This window comes from Pelodiscus sinensis, chromosome Z (genome assembly GCF_052426305.1).
Source record: "Pelodiscus sinensis isolate ZL-2025 chromosome Z, ASM5242630v1, whole genome shotgun sequence".
In the NCBI taxonomy this organism is placed as follows: domain Eukaryota; kingdom Metazoa; phylum Chordata; order Testudines; family Trionychidae; genus Pelodiscus; species Pelodiscus sinensis.
In genome coordinates, this window is record NC_143085.1 from 8,811,711 (window position 1) to 8,835,340 (window position 23,630).

The 23,630-nt window shown below is 49.2% G+C and overlaps 1 protein-coding gene across 1 annotated transcript in view; it reads left to right on the forward strand.

Annotated features, from left to right (window-relative positions):
* LOC102443915 (kinase suppressor of Ras 2) overlaps positions 1-23,630 on the forward strand; it is a 116,696-nt gene that overhangs the window by 74,151 nt on the left and 18,915 nt on the right. The window contains exon 9 of the mRNA XM_089775314.1: positions 15,183-15,316. Within this exon, the coding sequence (XP_089631440.1) occupies positions 15,183-15,316 (134 nt within the window). The remainder of the gene's footprint in view (positions 1-15,182; positions 15,317-23,630) is intronic.

Consider the following 23,630-nt stretch of genomic DNA (forward strand, 5'->3'; position numbering starts at 1 on the left):
GGCCAAGCTCAATTTGCATGTAGATAGAAGGAGGGTTAGACTTGAACGTCAATTCAAACCCGGAGCTTAGATTGCAATGTAGACATACCCCATGGAGGCTAGACCAAATGATCATTGTGATCTCTTCTGGCCTTAAAGTCTATGCAACTGAAGTCCTACTAAAGGTCTTAAAATGGGGCTTAAGTGGTGCCTAGGTCTTGTGCTGTCTACATAGGGATGATCTTTACCCAACTTGACCAAATTCACCCTCTGCTTGAAAGAGAACAACTTATAGGAAGAATAAGAAATATAAATTATGTAATAAGGATGTTACTAAGTATTGACTAACTGACTAACTGAATAGTCGATCCATTTTTGCATTAACTGTTCAATTAGTTGATAGGGCGGCTCCGTCTTTAAAGTGCTGCAACACTTCTAGGAATCCCAGGCTCTGTGCGGTGCTGCCTCTTTGAAACACCACGGGGAGCCTCACACCAGGCTCCCCATGGTATTTCAAAGCGACAGCTCTTCATGGAGCCCAGGTTCAGCAATAAAGTCTGACGCTGAGCTCCTCCCCATGGTGTTTCAAATCGACAGTGCCACAGAGATCCCGGAGTCAATAGGGGAGTCCCCAGCTGATCCTAGGTTCCACATGCTGCATGAAGCCTGGTGACACCCCAGCTGGCCCCGGGCTGCGCATGGCGTTTCAAAGTGGCATCGCGGCATGGAACCCAGGGTCTGGCCCCAGGCTCCATGTAGCGTTGCCACCTTGAAGTATCCCCTCCACTTCCTCCTTCCCCTTGCTACCTGACTTTTTGATAGAGGCAGCAAGGGAGTGAAGTGACTAGATGACTAGTCCTTCATATCCTTATTATGTAGGTATCAGCCAGTTGCTCAACTAGAATAAATCAACGCCCAGTTTTACTGAAAAGTGTTCCAGTTTGGCTGCAATTCTCCTTGATCACTGTCCAGAGAACTCTTTTTTTATATTATTAAAATAAATTGGAAGTCAATCAGTGCAGCTACATTTGAGGCAGGCATGCACGTGTGAGGGTGTGTTAAAAAACCAGACTATAAATAGCCTTCTCGTGCCATAAAAATGGCTTGGACCTTTTGCTTTCGCGATGATAACTGAAAACTCAACTTTGACATTTGAATTCTCACTGAGGGGCAGGGTGGTGGCCAAGCTAGAGGGGAAATGGGTTGGAAACTAAAAGGTTATATCTACACTGGACGTAGAAGACATCATTTCCAGCTTGAGATAAGACCTGGCAGAGAGAGTGAATAGGCAACAGTCCGTGTCTTTAGCCAGCATGTGCCAAAAGACGTGCGCTGAAAAGCAGAGCTGTAAAATAACGCATGTGCATGTCCCTAGATAGGATAGGTTTGAGAGGGTTTTTTAAAATGTGCTGCATAGGCTCAGTACAAAGCTTTCAGCCACCTAGAGCTTTCTCTAGGTATGTCTGTGCTGGAGTTGGAAGGTGTGCGTTTCCAGCTTGGGTAGACATAACATGTGCTAGTTCTGATCAAGCTAGTATAGTAAGGATGGGAGTGTAACAATGGGAGGGGTTAGATTGGCCACCCGGAATGTGAGCCTTTCCAAGACCCTAGATATGTCCTCTGGCATCTGGCCCCTCCCATTGCCTGTGCTGCTGTAGCTACACATCTGTTTTAGCATGCTGGCTCTACCAGAGCTAGCACGGATGTGTATGTTCAAGGTGGAGAGTGTAACTGCTAGGAGACATACCCAGAGAAAGTTGTAGGCTGTGTCTAGACTGGCAAGTTTTTCTGCAAAAGCAGTTGCTTTTGAGGAAAAACTTGCTAGCTGTCTACACTGGCCGCTTGAATTTCCACAAGAACACTGACTTCCTACTGTCTGAAATCAGTGCTTCTTGCGGAAATACTATGCTGCTCTGTTCGGGCAAAAGTCCTTTTGCGCAAAGCTTTTGCGCAAAAGGACCGGTGTAGACAGCTCAGATTTGTTTTGGGCAAAAAAGCCTCGATTGCGAAAATGGCGATCAGGGCTTTTTTGCAGAAAAGCATCCATGCCAATCTAGACGTGCTTTTCCGCAAATGCTTTTAACGGAAAACTTTTCCGTTAAAAGCATTTGCGGAAAATCATGCCAGAATAGACGTAGCCGTAAAGATCGGAATGCTTAATGCTGAGCATGTGCAGTAAACATTTTTAAAAAGTCACTCTCGGTGCTCTCCCATCCAGAGAGATAGATGCACACGCTTGTTTTACAGCTGTACTTCGCAGTGTATGATCTTAGCATGCGGTGGTCAAAGATACCAACTGCTTCTTGTTAGCTCTGCTGGGATACAGCGCTTCCAAGAGGATACCAAACGCTAATAGCCGACTATTGTTTATTAGATCTGCCAGGGACTAGCAGGACATAAGAGATCTCAGTGATGGGAGACCCCACTGATATGTGAGCCTCAGTGATTTAAAAGAACCTGGGGCACTTGGCTACCACCGCTGTTCCTGTGGCTGTGGTCAGAACTCCAAACCCTTTAAATCCTTGCCAGAGCCCTGGGAAGCATGGACCAGGCAGTGCTGAAGGATTGTCAGGGGGAGACTAGTGCTAGCCCTGGCCCTTCCACTCATAGCCCTCCCTCTTCTGGGGGCCTGGAACCACCCTGGCCAGGAGCCTGGCAATTCTGTGACTGCCCCGAGGAAGGAGGCGTAGAAAACAGAAAGAAAAGGAAAATTAGAGCATGCCGTGGGGCTGGCATTTTCAAAGAAACACTAAGGAATTTTTCTAAACTGCCTAATTCACAGAGTCAGGGGGTAGGCATGTTAGTATGTAACTTAAAAATAACGAGTAATCCTGCGGCACTGTCGGGGATGTCTACACTAGGAAATTATTTCAAAATAAGTGATTTTGAAATAACAACTCCCAAAATAACTATTTCGAAATAGCGTGATCACACTTCAGGGCACCATTGAAATAACTCAGAATTATTTTGAAATAGTGCAACCGCACTGATTGGAGCCTGCATCGCATTTAAAGCCCCCGGAAGCACTCTTGAGAGGATACCAAGAGAGCAGACACTTCCTGCAGCTGCTTGCTGAGGCTCGCTGAGACTTGTGCTTAAAGGGTCTCCTCTCCCCGACCGCATCTCACACGCCACTTCTGCACTGTCTACCCCCTTCCCAGGACACCAAACTCATGCCATGTGCTCTGGTTACCCTTGTGGATGGGAGCCAGACCTGCTGCAAGGCAGTGTCCAGCTCATGGGCCTTGTGCTGTGCTTCATGGCACAGTTCATCCACACCCACCCACGTGTTGATTCAGGACCACGATGAGCAGCCCAGGCTGGGCGGCCTCTTCACCCAGGCCCTCGCGCTCCTGATGCAGGAAATGGTCCTTCATCCCCTGCACAGCGTGGAATGCTTCATCTGGCAAAGGGAGACCAGTTCCGACAGGTGGGACCGCATCGTCCTGCAGAGATGGGACGATCAGCAGTGACTCCAGAACTTCCGCATGCGCAAGGCCACCTTCCCGGAGCTCTGCAAGTGGCTCACCCCTGCCCTCAGGCGATAGGAGCCCCAGATGAGACCTGCCATCCCCCTGCAGAAGTACATCACCATCGCCCTCTGGTAGCTCTCCATGCTGGACAGCTCCTGCCCTGTCGGGAACCAGTTTGGAGTGGGAAAATCCACAGATGGGGCTGTGTCCAGGCAGGGAGTCAAGACTATCAATACTGTATTCCTGCAAAGGGTCGGCACCCTGGGGAACATCGACCCCATTGTTGCTGACTTTGCTGCCATGGGCTTCCCCAGCTGCGGGGAGGTCACAGATGGCCCCCACATCCCCCTCCAACCACTGTGTCTCACACTATATAAGCAGGAAGGGGTACTTTTTTGATGGTACTGCAGGCTCGGGTGGACCACAAGGGCTGGTTCATAGACATTAATATGAACTGGTCGAGGAAAGCGCATGACGCCCACATGTTCTGGGACTCAAGCCTGTTCCAGAGGATGCACGCCGGCACTTTTTTCTTCAACCACACCATTGGGGACGTGAACAAGTCCATGTACATCTTGGGCAATGTAGCTTACCCTTGCTCCCCTGGCTCATGACACTACACGGGCAGCTGGACCCTACCAAGAAGCACTTCAGAGCCAGCCTCAGCAGATGCCACATGGAGATTGAGTGTGCCTTTGGCTGCCTAAAGGGGAGGTTCAGGAGTCTCCTCCCCTACCTGGACCTCAGTGATCAAAACATTCCTTATGTGGTGGCAGCCTGCTGTGCGCTCCACAACCTATGTGAGAGCAAGGGGGAGACTTTCCTGCCAGGGTCGGGGGCAGAGGCTGTGCGGCTGGCCAGGGCTGAGAAGCAGCCGGATACCAGAGCCATTCAGCAAGCACATCAGGGGGGCCTTGAAGGAGAGTTTTAGCAAAAGACCCCTGTGAGATTCTCCCCTGGGCTTCTCTGCATTGCTCCTGTGTGCCTTTCCTCCCCCACCTCTCCCATCCACTGCCCTCCCTTCTGTCTCCCCTGCAGAGCAAATAAAAAAGAATTTTAAAAAAATGACTCTGTTTTTTAATTTGGGGGATATACAATAGGAGAGGGACTGGGCAAGAACCTGGAATGAAGGAGGGAGGAGGGGGAGGTCAAGGACGGGGCTGGGACTGGTGTCTGCCTTGAGTACCTCACGAGGCTTTAGCTGCCTGGGAGGTTCCACCGCCACATGTTTGGGGGTTCCAGCGGCCCCTGGGGGGGGGTTAAGAGGAGAAGTCAGGGGACAGGGGCAGGGGAGTTGGGTGGGGGAAGCAGGTGCAGGGAGATGGCTGCTGACCTGCTCCATACACGTGGTCATGCACTCCATGATTGAAGTTAGTGAGGAGCATGGCCTTGTGCTGGCGTGAAAGCTGCTTTCCCATGGCTTTCCTCTCCTCCTGATCAGCCCAGCACTCCTCATGGTCAGCAGCTCTCTGAGTCTCCCGCTGGTCCCGGGCTCCATGCGGTGCTTCCACTTGAAATATACAAAAGCCCCAGTGGGGAATCTTGTACATTTTAAAGGTAGAACACTGCTGCTGCACCCTACCCCATCTCATGAAGCTGGAGCTGGGGGGAACCAGTGTTTGAACCAGCTCCCTCCAACAATCCCTCCCCTTCTTGCCCCTTGCTGCTTCTTTCTGATAGAGGCAGCAAGTTGGGGGAAGTGACTAGTTGATTAGTGTGTTGACTATCCTATAAGCTTTTGACTAGTCGATTAGTCACTTACACCCCTAACAAGGGCAGTCATCCTAGGAGACACTGCATGAAGCCTAACCCTTATCTCTGAGCTGACACTGAAGGTCTCAGTTGAGACGATGGTGATGTGCTTCAAGCACTTTCCTGCAGGGGCACAGAGGTCCCAGTGCAGCATCACTACCCCCATGTTCCGGGAACAAGCAGGCATAGGAAGGTGCTGGCCAGGCCAGGAGCCTGCAGGCAGAAGAGTAGGATGGGACAGCTCAGCTTCCTTCCATGTCCCACACATGCTGGGTCTGGCACTGGTGGTATTCCACAGAGAGAGAACTTCTATCCCTGCCCGCTGGAGATGGGGAGAAGGGGGGGAGGTGTCTGAGAGCGTTGCCAGAGAGAGTGCTAATGGGGTCCCCTCTTCTTCCTTTCCCATCCCCTTTCCCCTGGCAGGTTCCCATATAGGGGATCAGTCTCCTCCGCACCACTGTGTTTGATCGGGAGCGGATGCTGCCTGAGGGTGTGTCTAGACTACATGGCTCCGTCAATGGAGCCATGTAGATTTGTTTGTTTGGCAAAGGGAAATGAAGCCGCGATTTAAATAATCGCGGCTTCATTTAAATTTAAATGGCTGCCACGCTGAGCCGACAAACAGCTGATCAGCTGTTTGTCGGCTCAGTGCGCTAGTCTGGACACTCCCCTGTCGACATGAAAGCCCTTTATCGACCTCCCCAGTAAACCTCATCCTATGAGGCATAACAGGGAGGTCAATAAAGGGTTTTCAGGTCAGCGCGGGAGCGTCCAGACTAGCACGCTGAGCCGACAAACAGCTGATCAGCTGTTTGTTGGCTCAGCGCGGCAGCCATTTAAATTTAAATGAAACTGCGATTATTTAAATCGCAGCTTCATTTCCCTCTGCCGATCAGCCTAATTTACATGGCTCCATCAACGGAGCCATGTAGTTTAGACACACCCTCATAGAGCTGAATTCTCTGGACTGGTGCTCCATGTGCTTCCATGTGGACAGGCTGTTGTGCGAGCCCCAGGCCAAGAAAGCTGAGCAAGGAGTGTTTATCCCCTCACTGCTCACCTCCTGCCCCCGTGTGTGTCTAGGGCAGTGCTTCCCAACTTTATTTGGCCACAGAACCCTTTTAAACTTGAAAGAATTTTGCAGAACCCCTACTAGCAGTCTAATGTATGGAGCTGAAAAAGTAGACCACAAATAAGTAAGGGTGATAATAAACAAATGCTAAACAAGGTCATGAGATCAACATTTAGTTTAATTCCAGATATTTAAAAACCAAAATCACATCATATTAATTACAATTTTTTTAAATCATGAAAGGTTATTGTAATGGATTTTTTTTTGCAGAATCCTTATTTTCACTTTGTGGAACCCCGGGGTGTTCCACGGAGCACCATGTGGGAAACCCTGGGCTAGGGAAAGTGATGGAACTCACCTCAAGTGCCTTCCCTGGGATTGTCCAAGCCCTGGGAGACATCCCGGGGGGTGGGGTAAAGGGCGGAACCAGCTCCAGGCTGAGAATTAGGTCCTGGCTGGCAGGCATGGTGTCCAGGCTGTCCTGTTCCTCCTCCTTGTCATCATCCTCATTGTCCTGACCCACAGCCCTGCCCTCCTGGAGGCTGACATGGGTGTGTCCGGGTTAGAGTTGATGATGTTAATGATGGGAGCAGGGAGTGACCGGTCCCCCTCCCAGGATGACCACCAGTTGCTCATAGAAGCAGCAGATGCACGATTCTGCCCCGGAGCAGGAACTTTGCTCCGTGGCCTTTGTGTAGGCCTGCTGCAGTTCTTTAATTTTCACCCAGGCTTGTTCTAGGATCCTGGTGTGCCCTTTCTCTGCCCGGCTGGCAGCCATCCAGCCATAGATGTCTGCATTCCGCCTCTTGGTGCAGAGACCCTGTTCTGGCCCAGTATGGCCATTCTTGAGCCTATCCTTAAATGTTTTGCTTAATAAGTGGCAGGGGTTAACAGCCCCCTTTATCCCAATTCCTTTGCAATGGTTCGGATTGTGCTTCTAATCTAAAAGAGAAGCTTCCCCATAGCATTTCCCTGTAGTTGTACACATTCGTGATTTGATTTGAAGCCCTTTCAGTGAAGAGGACACGCAAAGAGTTAAGAGGCAGGGGAAGTCACTTGATGGAGCCAGAACAAAACCTCTAAAGATCAAGGACAGGGATCCGATCTCCGCGAGGAAAGGAAGAGTGACAGCTGCAGATGTTAATGCTTTGATCTCTAGTGTGCATCAGTGCATCTTGCTCACTACACACACGGGCATCACGCCTTGAAGGCTGGGGAAGACTGTTCCCCAAACAACCGGGCCGGGCTTCTCCACAAAACCCCTTCCTGCTTGCCCTTCCCACTTGGCCCGAAGTTGGGCAGGCTGGTCCTTTTTAAGGAATTGTGCTGGGGTTGGGACCAGCGTGGCTTAGACTTGGGGTGGTTGGGGGCTTCCAGGTTGCTGAGGCATGGGTGGTTGGCCTACAGCTGGGGGAGATGAGCCCCCTTGTCCCACCCCCAGCCCTGCCCCTTCTGCTGAGGCCCTGTCCACCACATGGGGAGGTGAACCACCCCCCCATCACATAGAGTGGGCAGCGCTCAGCCCAAGCCTCCCCGGCCCCAGAGCATGTGGAGGGTGCAGTGTGGGGCAGCAACACTCCACCCCAGTTTGCCTACAGTGGGGCAATGCCTCCCCCCACCTAGCATACTGGACATCCCCATGCTGGGGCTTGGAGGGGGAGGGCTGGAGGCACTGGCGCTGCCTGCCCTGTGCTCAAGTCCTGCCAGTTAGAAACACATGCTGCCCGCCCTCCCCATATCCAGGGGCTGTATGTCACCTGCCCGGCGTTCACTGGCCATGTGTCCACACTTTGCCCATCTAGTTCTCCAGGAAGGGGTAGGGTAGGTTGTTGGTGGCCACAGGGAGAGGGCAAGGCTGTAGCAAGAGCCGGACTGCCCTCCCCCAGACTGTAGTTCACCCTCTGCCCATCGCTATACATAACCTTTGTGGACAGTCTCTGCTCCCATTCCAACAAGATATCCCCTTCCTTCCCTTCATATGCACGTGTGCTTAATGGGTTGTTTCACTTTGACACACACACCAGTGTTTTTAAATTTGGGGCCTGAGATTAAACATCTGTGACACACCCAAGGGTCAGTCCAAATTAATGAGTAGTTGCATTACCCTTGCCTTTTAACCTGGGGTGTCTTTTACAAGAGTCTCCAGTCTGCACTACTCACGTGGTGCCCAGCTCACTCCCGGACAATAAATGTTTATATACTGTCTGTCATTTTATCAATAGAAATGACACGCACATATCTTATTACCCCAAATGGAGTTTTCCAGAGACTACAATTTAAACACAAATTTGTTAGTCACAGAGGGTATGTCTAGACTATATCCCTCTGTCACCAGAGGGATGTAAATTAAACATACCAATAATTGCAAATGAAGCAAGGATTTAAATCTCCTGCGCTTCATTTGAATAAAAATGGCCACCATGTTTTGCCAAGTCAGCAGTTTGTCAGCCAAAAGCGGCTGTCAAGACGGGGATCGGGCAACAAAGAAAGCCTTTTTGGCTGATCCCTTATGCCTCGTAAAACAAGGTTTACAGGATCGACTGACAAAGGCTTCCTTTGTTGCCCGATCCCCGTCTTGACAGCCGCTTTTTGCAGACAAATTGCTGACTCGGCAAATTGTGGTGGCCATTTTTATTCAAATGAAGTGCGGGAGATTTAAATTCCCTCTTCATTTGCAATGTCGGTATGTCTAATTTACATCCCTCTGGCAACAAAGGGATATAGTCTAGACATACCCTATGAGATATTGAGTGGGAGCAAGTAATAAGGCATAAAAGTCAAATGTTTACAAGAAAAATAAATAGAGCTGAAAAAGATAAAATCTACCTGGTGCCTAACTTAACAAACTATTAACCTTAAAGCAAGGTTTTCTCACCACATGCTTTCAGGAGTCTTAGGGTTTGTCTACACAGCAACATTATTTTGACATAACTAGCTTTATTTCGAAATAATTTAGTCTGTGTCTACACAGCTGGCAGTTATTTTGAAATAATGTCAAGATACTGACAAGCTGGAGGACTTCTTACTTCAACTTCTGCAACCCTCATTGTACGAGGAGTAAGGGAAGTCAGGGGAAGAGCGTCCTGTTTCAAAATAAGTGCTATGTTGAAATAAGCTACACAATTGACGTAGCTCAATTTGCGTAGCTTATTTTGAATTAAGCCCTGCTGTGTAGACACACCCTTACAGACCAAACTTCTTAGGACCCTTTCCCCAGTTTAGTGATTCCTTTCTTCCTGCTGGTGCAGAGAATCGATGGGCAGAGACAGAGAGGTCCCTTAGGGTGGTTGTCCCTTCTTTTTATAATGTCAGCCCCACTCTTGGAAAATATTTACAACCGAGTTTCAGGAGACTGAGTCTACAGGGAAAGATGCTCCCTGATGCTTTTCTTTCTGAGATATCCTGAGAACCCTTATGCTTCCTTACCTTCTTGATGACTGCTTACTGCTTAAACTCAGTGGGGAACATGTTGAGAACACTGTACAGCAGAATCTTGGAACGTCATTGACAATGTTGACAATAATGTCCAGCAAAGTATGAATTTTCAAATGATATAGCCCATGGCATAATTGTCCAGACATTATTACAACCGTGTGTAGGTGCAGGGGTACATTCTGTCACAATGCCCTAACCAGTGGTCACCAACCAGTCGATCGGGATCTCCTGGTAGATCTTGGAGCCTCTGAGAGGTAATCCTGACTGGTTTGGCCAAGAGGCTATCAAGTGCTGGCATTTCAGCTGCCCCTCCCCCTACTGCTGCGCAACTCCTGCCCTTTGCCTTGGAGCTGCATCTCCCACCCCTGGGAGCAGAGGGAGAGGAGGGGGTTGATGTCAAGATGCCCCTTCTCCCACCCTGTATCCTATATTCATGGAGCAGAGAGGGGGCACAACATGACTTGGGATGGAGTTTGCTGCCTGCTTTTGGGAGTGGTATAGGGCCAGGGCAGGGGTGACCCTGCCTTAGCCCCCTGCACCACCACCTAGGAGCCACCTGAGATAAGCAGTGCCCAATCAGAGCCCACATCTTGAAACCCTACCCCCATCATGAACCCCCTCCTGCACCCCAAACCCCTGCCACAGCCCCCTGCATCCCAAAACACTCCCATAGCCTACACCTAGAACCCCCTCCAGCATTTCAATGACCTGCCCCAAGCTCAGTTCAGAGCCCCTCTCACACTCTAAATCCCATAATCCAAGACCAGAGTCTGCACCCCAACCTTCTGCCCTTGCCTGCTGAGAGGGAGGCAGGTTGGGGGAGGGTGGGAAGATGGAGTGAGCAGGGGTGGGGCCTCAGAGAAGGGGCATGAAGGAGGTAGGGCAGGGTATTTCAGTTTGAGTTAGATCTTGGATTGCACTTAAATTCAAAAAGTGGTCTCATGCTTAAAAATCGTCGAGACCCCAGCCCTGCACACTGAGGCCTGATTTGCAGAGACCAGCCATCCATAACTCCCATTTCAACTGAGGGCCAGCACTCCCTTGGTCCATAAAGTATAGCTACCTCTGTGCATGTGTCCTTGGCGTAATGGCCAAACTATGCAATGGTCACCCACGACAGGGGAGATACCATGCTGCATTCCCAAAACTTTCACACTTGGCATGTTGTTCAGTGCCTCCTTTGCTGTGCCTCTGCATGGTTCTGAGGCTTTTGTCATCAAGCCAGTCTAGAAAGGGATCCCTGATGGTATTATATTGGGTACAGTACCCTTTTAGTTGCATTACTTGATTGAAGAGTCTTTAAGCTTATGGGATCCTACCTACCTAACCTCGGGTTAGTTCATTTATAAAGCAGAGCCAGCAGAGGGAGCTGACTTTTCAAATATGGGAGGAGCCTGAGACAATTAATGTAGAACTTAGCAAAGGATGTTTTTATTACTATTGATACCAAGGCTGGGGAGCAGTGTTCCTCCTAATTTTTCCATCTGTGTGCAGAATACATTTTGTTACGTGCACCAAGGAATGTGTGAATGTGCACCACCAGTAGAAACACATGCTGCCATCTGTTGGTGCTCTACGGATCAGCTGGGCAGCATTTGAATCTCACCTGGGTAGCTACCCAAGCACTTAACTTACAGGGAATACTGCTGGGGAGAGTAGAGCAGTTGGAAACTGGTGTGTGATCTAGACTGACAGATAATGGGGAGCAGTAACAAATTTGGCCTGGCTGGCAAAGATGCTTCTTTGCTAGCCTAGGACTCATACCAGCTTTAGAGAAATACCCTTAGCAATCAATTGGACAAATTCTTTCCTCCTAAAATGCAGCCTCTGATTGAGCCTGAACCTGTTGTGGAAGCACACAAATCACCAGGAGCCAGGTTCTCCCCTGAGACACAACACCCTGGGAGTTGTGCATTTGTGTGAGTGTGCATCTGAAAGGGGAGTTTGGCACCCCAGGGCAAGTTCCTGTCCTTGGCTTTGGGAAGTATCTGAAAGAGCACGTCCCCTGTGTGCAACACAATAACGGCTCTAGTCGAATGGGGGTCCACTGAAGTTTTACATACTCAACATCAGTGCTTTTCCTCCAGGAAACTTAGCTGAAACCAAGGCTATAAATAACAACTCTTTGCCAAGCCACCTCTTCCTTTCATTGAGAATTGCTGCCTCTTTCATAAACACAGAGGAACAGGGAGAGAATGACCCTTTTGCAGGCACACCCAGTGACTAAGCATTGATTAACAATAGGATGTTGGATTCTGTAAACACCATACAATCACTGCTGTGCGCCCTGGGCCTGGTGTGGCCAAACCCAGTTTCAAAGCCCTCTTCACCTCCACATCATGGTTTTTTGGCGTACAGAACAAAACCTTGAGTCTGGACATCTTACCCAGCAGCTGCCTTCACAGCACTTCAGGATAATCTTACAGGGCCCAATCCCTGGGTCCTGACTCAAATTTTGCTGACTTCACTCAACGTGAGGCTGAAAGTATCCCTGGGGGATTTGGTCTGTATAATAAATAGTTATAGGCGGTGATGGCTTGCTTAAGGCAACTAACTTTTACTGCTTGGGACCTTTGGAAGCTGATTGCCACTGTAACATAATAGGTGTGTGCATGTACACAAGTTTGAGTGCATGCAACAGTGCGCGCAGTTGAATATCATTCTGTGCCTCTGCAATAAAATCAGATTAATTTACTTGCTTGCTCTTAGGGTGTGTCAAGACTACAGGGTTTTTTCGAAAAAAAACTTCCCCTGAATCTAGACTTCTGCCACGTTCTTTCGAAAGTAAATTTGACTGCGGAAAACCTTGTTTTATGAGGAAGAACACCTTTTTTTGAAAGTGCTCTTTCGAAAAAAGGCGCTATGTAATGCAAACTGTGCTTTTCCAAAAGAGAGCATCCAGACTGCCTGAGTGAGCCCTTTCGAGGGCTTGCTCTTCCAAAAGTACCAGTTGGAGTCTAGACACCCTTTTTCGAAAGAGGCTTGCAGTCTAGACGTAGCCTTAGTGTTTTGGCAAGGCAATCTGTGATTGAGATGTGGCATAGAATGTAATTCCAGAAATAATCACCATGTTCAGCTAACATACTTCGCAGTTCCTTAGTGTCTTTCATCAGAGGCTTTTGGAGCACTCAGTAGTTTTTGGTGAAGCCAGTATGAGTTAGGAGAGTGTCTCTTCTATGGGGGGAGAGGGGAGGGGAGAGGAAAGGGGTACAGAAAGCAGAAGTGATTTGTCCCAGGTGCAATAAAAGTCTTGGGTAGAAGCTGGGATAGAATCCAAGTGTCTGACTCTGGCATCTGCTTGAACTGGAAGACCACAACTCAGGCCTTGTCAGGAACCTGACCTGGTTGTGTGGTGACAGAGTAGGAACGGTCCACAGGAGAACCAACTTAACCCTGCTTGTGGATCCTTCGAGTGTCAGGTCTCTTTATGATCTGACATTTCCCATGGCATCAGCCATCTCATGCCACTGATGCTCTGAGGCTTGGACTACACATAAAAGCTGTAGTGATAAAGCTACATTGATGAGGGGTGTGAAAAAAACATATCCCTGACCAACATAGCTACCATCCTCAGCAAGGTGGCATTCCTTCACAGACCAATGGTCCATGGATCCCAGTGTCTTGTAGCCAACAGAGGCCAGAACCTGAGCTACATGGATAATGTACAGAACAGGATAGTTGGAGTCATCTTCCATCTTACACTCAAGGCTTCAAGCAGTGAGAGTTTTGCATTGTCCTCAGAATGGGGTGGCATCCTAGACCATCCTGGCTAATAGCCATTGATGGGCTTAATCTCCATGAAATTTGGATCTTTTTTTTTTAACCCAGTTATACTTTCGGCCATCACATCATCCCACAGCAATAAGTTCCACAGGTTAATTGTGTATTGTGTGGAAATAATGCTTCCTCTTGTTTTCATTAATCCTGCTGTCTGTTAATTCCATCAGATGACTCCTGATAGCTATGTTGCAAAAAAATTAAGTTCTGTTGGTTTAGGCTGAGTGCAGTGATAGCTAATCCAACGTAGCTATTCCAGCATAAGCTCCTTCATTTGGCCCTTGTCTGAAAGTGGGGTTCAGCGAGAGGGTTCCACCAAACATGACATTTGTATCACAACAGTGTCACTGCCCACACATCTTCCTAGAAAAACTCTGCTGTTGGCTGGCTTTGACCATGTCAACAGACTTGCTGCAGGCGAGTTGTGATCTCACATCCCTGGTCTTCTTTACATCACTGGTGCCAATGATAATTTTCTCAATAGGAGTCAAAGGCAAACTGAGACTTTATATGCCTCCTACATGGCTATGATGTCTAGACTATTAGAAATTATTTCGAATTATTTCTAGACTAATCTTGGGGTGAATGTAGGAGGAAACCTGAATTAATTATTCCGATGGAGACAGTGGTGGTGGGGATGGAAAGCTGTGAGTTACCATCCAGCACCCCAAATTGAAAAGAAAATGAGTGCAAAATTCATTGTCCTCATCTGTGTCTCAGCAGAGGATTGCAAGAAAGTGAGTGTTATTTGTTATGCTGTTGTTTCTTTCTTTGTTTGTTTTTTTGCGTAATGATGAAGTTGGAACCAGTTTAGGAAATAGCTATAGAATGATAATAGAATTGTGCTCTTCTTTAGCAGCATCCAGCCAAGGATCTCAAAAGACTTTGTAAATATGAGCTGATTCTTACAGCACCCCTGTGAATTCCTGACTTGTCCTTACTCGTCCCCATTCTACAGATGGGGAAACTGAGGCAGCGTGCCTCAAAGTGACAAGCCTAAGGCTAGACAGTGGGTGTGTGGCTGGAGATCTTGTGCCTACCCAAAGCAAAATGGCTCCTGGAGCTTCTTCCAGAGCAAGATAGCTGCATACTGCCCCTACACAAGCAATAGCTAGTTGTCTTGACTTAGCAGATAGTAACTAGTGAAGCTGGCCCCTCTGCATGCCCCTGCCAAATTTTTTTAATTGCCAAATTGGGTGCCCCTTCATATCCTTCCCCTTTCCCTGCCCCTCTTGGTGGCCTTCCTGCACCCCTTCCTCCCCCCCCAAATACCAGTTGCCCCTGCGGTGAATAGAGCTTTAGAGTGCAGGGCTCAGTGGATCCATGGTACCTGACGTCTTAGTTGCATCCTGCTCATGCTTGCGGTAGAGCATAAGGGCCCAGTGCCCCCTCCTGTGCACCCTCCATGGCTTCCGAGCAGAGGCAGCAGCCAAGACCTAGGGGTGAAATGATGCCAAGCAGTTTCCCCTCACAGCTGAAATTCCATTTTGCATACGAAGGGGTGATATAGAAGTGTGTACTGCCACCCTTCCTGAACCCCTTGCTTGGCTTGCCCAACTGGGAGTGCAGGGGCACTCGCGTCTCGAGTTCCTTCCCCTCTCCTTACCTGTCGTTCGTATAGAGAGGGTCCCGCAAGCCACCCTTTCCAGCTGTTTGTGCCTCTCTTCCAGTTCCTTCTCTCTCCTTTCTTGCAGGGAATGGGGTACCTGCACGCGAAGGGGATCCTGCACAAAGACCTCAAGTCTAAAAACATTTTCTATGACAACGGGAAGGTGGTGATCACGGACTTCGGGCTCTTCAGAATATCGGGAGTTCTACAAACGGGCAGGTAGGACATAGTTGCTGGTCCTGGGCCAGGGGGCTCTGCTACCAGCCCCAGGGTCCCAGCCGCCAGCTGCTGTCCAGTGTGCCAGCTACTGGCCCTGCTCTGTAGCCTCCCCAGCTGTGCCCCCAGACTAAGGCATTGAGCGGCATGGAGAGAGGTAAGCAGAGCACAGCTCAGCACCCCCACCCCAAAAATTGCTTCAGTGCTGCTGGAGACCAGAGTTCATAGAAAGCTCCCCAGATCTGTGGGTGAAACATGGGCCCAGTTTTGAGCAAATAACTCTGGTCATCTGAAGAAGTGGGCTGTGCCCACGAAAGCTCATGATATCATCTGCATGTTTTGTTAGGCTATAAAGTGCCACCAGACCTTTTGTTGTTTTTTTCTGTTAGGATATGTCTACACTAGCCCCCTAGTTCGAACTAGGGTGGCTAATGTAGTCATTCGAAGTTGCAAATGAAGCCTGGGATTTAAATTCACAAGGGACTTTGGCTCATCACCCTTTACAAGGAGGAAGAATGGTGTTGGTGTCTTCTTCCTTATCACAGCACTGGAAGGAACTTCCCTGTACTTGTGGCAGAACCAAGCACCATCCAGACTAGGGGTGGGGAATCTTTTTTGGGGGGGGGGTTCGGGGCCACTGGTTGGTTGGGTGAGGGTGTGGGGTCTGGTTGAAAGATAGGGTGCAGGAGTGGGCTTCGGGTGAGAGTGCAGGTTCTGGTTGGGAGGTAGGGTGCAGCAGCAGGCTGGAGGTAGGAGTCTGGATGGGGACACAGAAATAGGGTGGGAGCGTGGGGTCAGGGAGAGAGGGACGGTGCAGGAGCAAGATGGGGGTGCAAGTCAGGGTGGAAAGGGGGTGTAGGGCAGGATAGAGGTGGGAGATCTAGTTGGGAGGGGACGGAGTGCCTACTTGGTGTAGCTCCTGAGTAGGCACAGGTGCTCCAGGTGGCTTTGCACACTACAGGGATGCACTCTTTGCATGCACGCCCCCTCCCACCATGGCTTCTATTGGCTGTGGTTTCCAGAAGCAACCAGGGGTTGCGGGTGGTACCTGCAGGGAGTGATTCTCTGCAGCATGCAGAGTCACAGAGAGCTGCTTCCTCCCCCTGCTAGGTGGAGCTCAGAGGCCCAGTCTGGTTGGTGGCTTGCTTTGAGCGGGCATGCAAGGCTTGCGGCTCGTGCCTCTCCCACAGCAGCACAATCCAGCCAGTGCTGGCCCGTCAATCACAGTTCCCCCCTCATGGCTGGAGCACCAGCTGCAGCTCACACCACTGGATGGGGTGGGGGGTGGGAGGCGGGGGGCAAGCTTTGCTGGAGAGATCAAGGCAAGCTCTAAATTTCCTACCCCAGGTCTAGATCTTCCCTGACAGGTTTCTGTCTAACCAGCTCTTAAATATCTCCAGAGATGGAGATTCTGCAGCCTTCTCGGCAATTTATTCCAGGGCTTAATCACCTGACATTTTGGAAGCTTTTCCTAATGCCCAGCCTAAACCTCCCTTGCTGCAATTTAAGCCCTTTGCTTCTTGGCAATGTCAGGGTGGGAGCTGAGATTGGAACATACTCTATCTCAATCCTCAGCTCAGTTCCATTAGCCCAAGGGTGGGCTATAATTTTTGATGGGTGGCCACTCCAAGAATTTGTGGAATAAGAATAAGTGGTCATGGGCCGCACTCTTGCAGGATATTAATGGAGGAGGGTCTGAGATAGGGATGTTTCCTAGCGATTAATTTACTAGTCAAGTAGTCGATGGAATTTCCATCAACTACTTGACTAGTCAATAGGCACTTCTGCGTTCCACCTTTGAAAGACGCAGTAGTGTTTCAAAGAGGCAGCACCGCATGGAGCCTGGGATCAGCTTTGTGGTGCTGCCCCTTTGAAATGCCCCCATGTACTCCCCAGCTGACCCCAGGCTCAGTGCGGTGCTGCCGCTTTGAAATGAACATGAGTCCCCAGTGGGGGCTCTTGTGCATTTCAAAGAGGAAGACCCTGCATGGAGTCTGGGGCCAGCACGGGACTCTGAGTCTCCCGCTGACCCCAGGTTCCATGCGGGTGCTTCCACTTTGAAATGCACAAGAGCCCCCGCTGGAGACTCTTCTACATTTCAAAGCAGCAGCACCGCACTGAGCCTGGGAAAGCGACGAAGAGTCCTGTGGCACCTTATAGACTAACTGAAGTGTAGGAGCATAAGCTTTTGTGGGCAAAGACCCACTTCGTCAGATGCATGACATGCATCTGACGAAGTGGGTCTTTGCCCACGAAAGCTTATGCTCCTACACTTCAGTTAGTCTATAAGGTGCCACAGGACTCTTCGTCGCTTTTGCAGATTCAGACTAACACGGCTACCCCTCTGATACTGAGCCTGGGGTCAGCTGGGGTGTACATGGGGGCGTTTCAAAGGGGCAACGCCACATGGAGCCCGGGGTCAGCTCCCTGTGACGCTGCTGCTTTGAAATGCCAGGGCAGCGATTCAAAGAGGAGAGGCTGAGCAGAGCCTGGGATCAGCTGTGCAGCGCCGCTCCTTTGACATGCCGCCACAGCATTTCAAAGTGACAGCATCACACAAGCTCTGTGCGGGGCTGCCACTTTGAAGTACCCTCCTTTGTCTCTCCTCTTGCTGCCTCTATCTGACATAGGCACCAAGGGGTGGGAAAAGCGACTAGTCGACTAGCCTGTTGACTATCCAATAAGCACTTGTTTATCAGATAGTTGACTGGTCGACTAGTTGTTCACATCCCAAGTCTGAGATGGTAGTTGAGTGCAGAATGGAGCTTGGGGTAAGGGATTGGGGTGTAGGAAGGAGTGTGGGATCTGGGAGGGAGTTTGGATGAAGGAGAGGTTGCGACCTGGAGAGAGGTTCAGGTGGGATGCAAAGGTTTGGATTGTGACCTAGGGCACATGATTGGAATGCTGAAGAGGATGCAGTATTGGGAGGAGGTATGGGTATGGCTGTAGGAGAGGCTTCTGACCTGGGGGAGGGGTGTAAGAGGGTTGCAGGGGTTTGGATTGTGACCTGGGGCAGGAGAAGGTGGTGAACAGGGCCATGCGATTGGGGTGCAGAGTCTGGGAGGGGACATGGGTTCAGGAGAAGGGATGCAAAGGGTTGTGGTTATGCTGAGCAAAATGCAGAAGGGAGATCAGAGGGTTGGGCTGGGGTGCTAGAGGCAGGCTCTGAATAGGAGATGCTTACCTAGGTGGCTCCTGGCCAGCAGCCCAGCAGATCCCTTAGGCAGATTCCCTGCCTTCTGCACCCCAACACACCACTCAAAGTGACTGGTTGTGAGGATCATGTGCTTCTCTGAGCACCATGAATCCCTGATGGGGTTACTTCATGCGCTGCCTCCATGCATGTTCTCATCTTAACTGATGGCAGCAAGTTTGTGCTGGCGGTGGGAGAATTGCATGAACCCTCTCTCCTGGCTCGTGGCACTCAGATAAGCACATGGCCCCTGCAGTTGGCTGCTCTGAGTACTCTGTGTGTGTGTGGAGAGGGGTGAGGGAAAGAGGGAGGCATGGTAGCTGTCCAGTGTCATCCAGTCAGAAATCTGTATGCTGCAGAGATTCACCTGTTCTCTCCCACAGCTAGGGTTTCTATATGGAATCAAGCCTTCAACTCCTTTCTAATGCTCCTTTCTCAGTCAAAGCCTCAGGAAATGTGGTGATCATTCCGGGGCAGGAATATTTGTACGTGCTGATCAGTGCGGAACTGGGTACATTTCAGTCTGGATCAGTCACATCATAGAACTGGGGCTGTGTGTCTCTGGGTTGGGAGTGATTTCGGGCTGACTACAGGGCTACGTCTACACTGGCAGCTTCTCTTCCTCAAAACAGTTCTTGCACAAGTTCTTGCACAAAAAGTCTTCCTTCCACAAGAGTGCATCTACACTGGCATGTGCTTTTGCGCAAGAGCGTCCATGGCAGTGTGGATGCTCTCTTGTGCAAGAAAGCTCTGATGGCCATAGGAGTTTCTTGCGCAAGAAATTCATGTTGCCTCTCTACACTGCCCTCTTGCGCTAGAGCTCTTGCTCAAGAGGGCTTATTCCTCATGGGGAGAGGAATAACTCTTCCAAAAGAAGCCCTTTTTTCCGACACTGTACTGTAAATTTACTTGTGCAAGAACACATGTGCAGTGTAGACACCCGGCAAGTTTTTGCGCAAGAACAGTGCCAGTATAGATGTAGCCCAGGAGAAGAACTTAGTCTCCTTGTTTGGGCAGTGAGATTGATTGGCTGGGTGTAAGATGGTGCCAGATGTGAGTTACAGTAGAACAATTGGAAATCTGGACCAGAATGCTGGGTGTGATTCCTCAAAGGTTTCGGTAAGACAAGGACAATTCATGTTACAGTGGGCAGGTGTTCATCCATTCTAAATTCCGGAGGTAACTGTTCTCTGCACACTGCCCCCTAGTATTAGGTTCTCCAGAGAAGTGGCTTCAACTGTGTTATTTATGCACATGGAGTACAGCTGTTCACTTGCTGTTCCTGCAAACAGTCCCTTCTCTGAGAAGCATCAGTTCACCTAGGCCAAAGGAACACAGAACAAAGTCACTTTGATATTCTTCCCCCTTATCTCTTGGTCTTCTGTTGGTGATCAGCTCTAGAGCAGTCTATGCGGCTGTCAGTTAAGATGAGAACAAATGAAAGCAAACTCCACCTCAGGTGCCTCATAATTTAGATTTAAAAATCTGCCTTCATTTTTTTTAAAAAATAAATCCCTTCATATTATAGAGATTTGTTGTGGTTAATTATTGTTTTATTGCAAAGCCACCTGTGAGATAAGATGCATATTTTAATCTTTTTTTTTGGTAATTATAGTGTGTCAATGTCAGAGGATTAAAGAAAGAGATAATGGGCCACCTATTTCTATCTCCCATCCCTTTTGCCAGTGTATCCATTATCAAGTTAAGTGGTTAACTGTGCGATAAGTGTTTTTCTTACCACTTGCATAATTAGATCATTGCCAATTTTTAGCACAAACTTTTCCCAAAGCTTTAAAAGCCCTGGGATTGCTGCTGTATCCACACTGAAGCTGCAAATGTGATACACTGGCAAATTGTTTTTCATGTCCCACTCTAGTGGCTGGGCCACTAGAAGATTGCAACTTACCATTGCTATCAGTAAATGGGCTTATCTATTAGGCTGAAGTGTGGTGAGCTGTGTCCTCAGATCAAAGATTCAGAGTTCAAACCCAGCTGTGATTACAGAATGTTGGTACAGAACTGATCCTCCACACACTGGCTTGATGCTTTGTCTTCAAAGGCACAACTATTAGTGTCCCTTTGAAGTTCACACTACTGTGTTCTTCCATCCTCTGCTTGGATAGCTGATACCTTAGAACACTTGTGGATGTTAAAATAATGCCCAGATCTCGGGTGACAATTGGTGGATGGTTGGGATCCTGGGATCTGGAGGAACTACACATGAACACAAACTGGGGACATTTGAGCCCATTGGCGGTGACCAGACATGTGAAGAAGTTAATATTTTACTGATAGACTAACCCAAGACCATTCTAGTTAAATGTGGGGTGAGGGTCGTGTTGCATGTTTACACAGTATCTTTCTTCTCAGAGGCTCTCAGTGCTGTTCATAAGCGGTACCTGCCTGTTGAGAGAAGGATTGCCACTAATCAATGCCAAGCAGTAAAAAGAGGTGGAAAGAAGTTTCGGCCAGGACAATAGCTCAAACCTGCTTTCTTTGAACTTTCTAATTTTTACCTGTGCAGAGCAGAGACAGGGCCTTCACTTCCAAAGACATCAGGGCTGTGTCTAGACTGGCCAGTTTTTCTGGAAAATCAGCCGCTTTTCCGGAAAAACTTGCCAGCTGTCTACACTGGCCGCTTGAATTTCCGCAAAAGCACTGACGATCTCATGTAAGATTGTCAATGTTCTTGCAGAAATACTATGCTGCTCCCATTCGGGCAAAAGTCCTTTTGCGCAAAACTTTTGCGCAAAAGGGCCAGTGTAGACAGCTCAGATTTGTTTTCCACAAAAAAGCCTCAATCGCGAAAATGGCGATCGGGGCTTTTTTTGCGAAAAAGCGCATCTAGATTGGCATGGACGCTTTTCCGCAAAAAGTGATTTTGTGGAAAAGCATCCATGCCAATCTAGGCGCTCTGTTCCGAAAATGCTTTTAACGGAAAACTTTTCCGTTAAAAGCATTTCCGGAAAATCATGCCAGTCTAGACGTAGGCCAGCTGAAAGTGCTACACGGAGTATACTCAGTGCGTAACCCTGGGAGAAGAGAAGGCTGAGTCAGCTCTCCCAAGACCCCAAGTGTCTGTTTTCATGAGGGCTGGGTGACTTCATACTAAAAGACTGAACCATGAAGCCTCCAAAGTTGGGTCAGATCTTCAGAGCAAATCCTATGGAGAGGAAATACTACTTCTTTCCTCTGCAGCCCTCCCATAAAGCAAGGGACTAATATCCAAAGCCGCTTGAATTCCATGTCCTTTTTGAAGGCGCAGGGTGTGACAAACCTCTCAGCCTTCCAGGACTTACCTGGATATTCGCCCTGAAGATGTGGCTCCCTGCGCATGCCCTAAGGTGGTACTAAATTAGCTTACCCTGCTCCCTAGGGTAAATAGTCTTGCTCTCACAACTATGTCAAGCCTATTCCCTGTGACTCAACAGGGGCGTATCACAACTGAGTGCGAGGTGGCTTTGCAAACGTCTGTGCCTGTGCAGTCCACCCCCACTCCTTGCGTGACTCAGGCATGCTGGGGGCCTCTGGCACCTGGCTCTGGTTGCTGTTTGAATGCCGCGATGTGTTTGTTGTTAGCAGGCTCTGCTAATGCACCTATCCGCGCGCATCTTCCCATTTATTTGTTGTTGTTTTTCTTCTGCGGCGTAAATTGCAGGTTTCGTCTGCCGAGGGTGGTGTTGTGACAGAGCTGAAAGGAGCGGGGAACACTGACACGCTGTGTTGTGGGGGCTCCTTCTAGTTGGTGTTCCATGACTGCATAAAAAGAGCCTGCCATGACTTCTGTGTTCCCCACCTCCCAGTTGTTTGCATTGTGGTTGTTCCTAAGGGTTCCTGGGAGGCATTGGATGGGGGCGGGCGGGCGGAGGAGCATTGAACTGAGCAAGCACCTGTTTAAAAGACGGTCTCTGCCCCAAAGAGTTTACAGCCTAGGTTATTACAAGTGCACAGCAGGTGGACAAACAAACAGGACCAGAAATACCAAAAATCTGTGGGGAGGGACAATTGCTTTCTGTATGTTTGTACCATGCCTGGCACAGCTGGGCCCCCACTTGGCCTGTCCCCATACACTGCCACAATATGAATGTAAATAAGAAAAGCAGCAAGACAGTGAGCTTTGTGCTCCATAAATGCTTAAGACAGCAGCACTCCTGCCCCACGGGGCTTTTGGTAGAATTCAGGGGCCAGTTCTCTCCTTGCCTGCACCACTAAAATGCAGCCTATAGTTTGGTTCTGAATTAGGGATGCTGAATTTCGATTAATCAGCTGATCGAGTAGTCAATGGAAATTCCATCAATTATTCAATTAGTCGATGGGAGGATGTGGGCCACTCGTTATCCTGGCTGCACTGCCAGGATAACGAGTAGTAACTGCCACCCACAGCTCTTACCACGTTTAAAAGGCAGAGGTGCAGTGGGGAATTGGAGCAGTCCCCACTCACACCGAATCTGACTGCTGTGCCTTTGTCTTTTAAATGTAGCAAGAGCTTGTGCTGTTTCCCTGCTTCCCCTCTGCCTCCCCTACTTTCCCCACCTGCAGAAATGGTTCTGGGGGGAGCCAGCTTTTAAGCTGGCTCCCCCCAGCATTGGCTTTTGCTCCCCACCACTTGCTGCCTCTGATACAGAAGCAGCAAAGTGGAGGGGGGAAGCAACTAGTGAGTAGTGACTCATCTCCAGTTCTGAATTAATTCTCTATTCGCAAAGGCATGAGAAAAATACAATTACATGGATCTACTTTCACCAGACCCTGCAGTTTTCTAAACTGGAAAGGGATGCGATGACCTGACTTTGTTGTACATCACAGACTCTGACAGATGCATAATGCATGGGGGCAGCAGACTTTTCTGCCTTCCTGAGTGAATTTTCCCACTCTTTGCAGTATCCATCAACTTTAATAACAATGGCACAAAGCCCTGCTTTCTGGGTGGCCTTGGAGCTTTGCTGTGGACTCAGTGCAGATGCCTGAGCTGCAAAGGCAGAAGAGGCCAGATGCTACTTGCAACTTTTTTAAAAACTCATAATTTTGTCAGGGATTATATTGGCAGGTTGGTATGCTCTGCCCGCCAGTTCCAGGATGGCTTCTAACATTCCACTCCCAGCGTGTTGGAAACAGCGCACTAGGGTA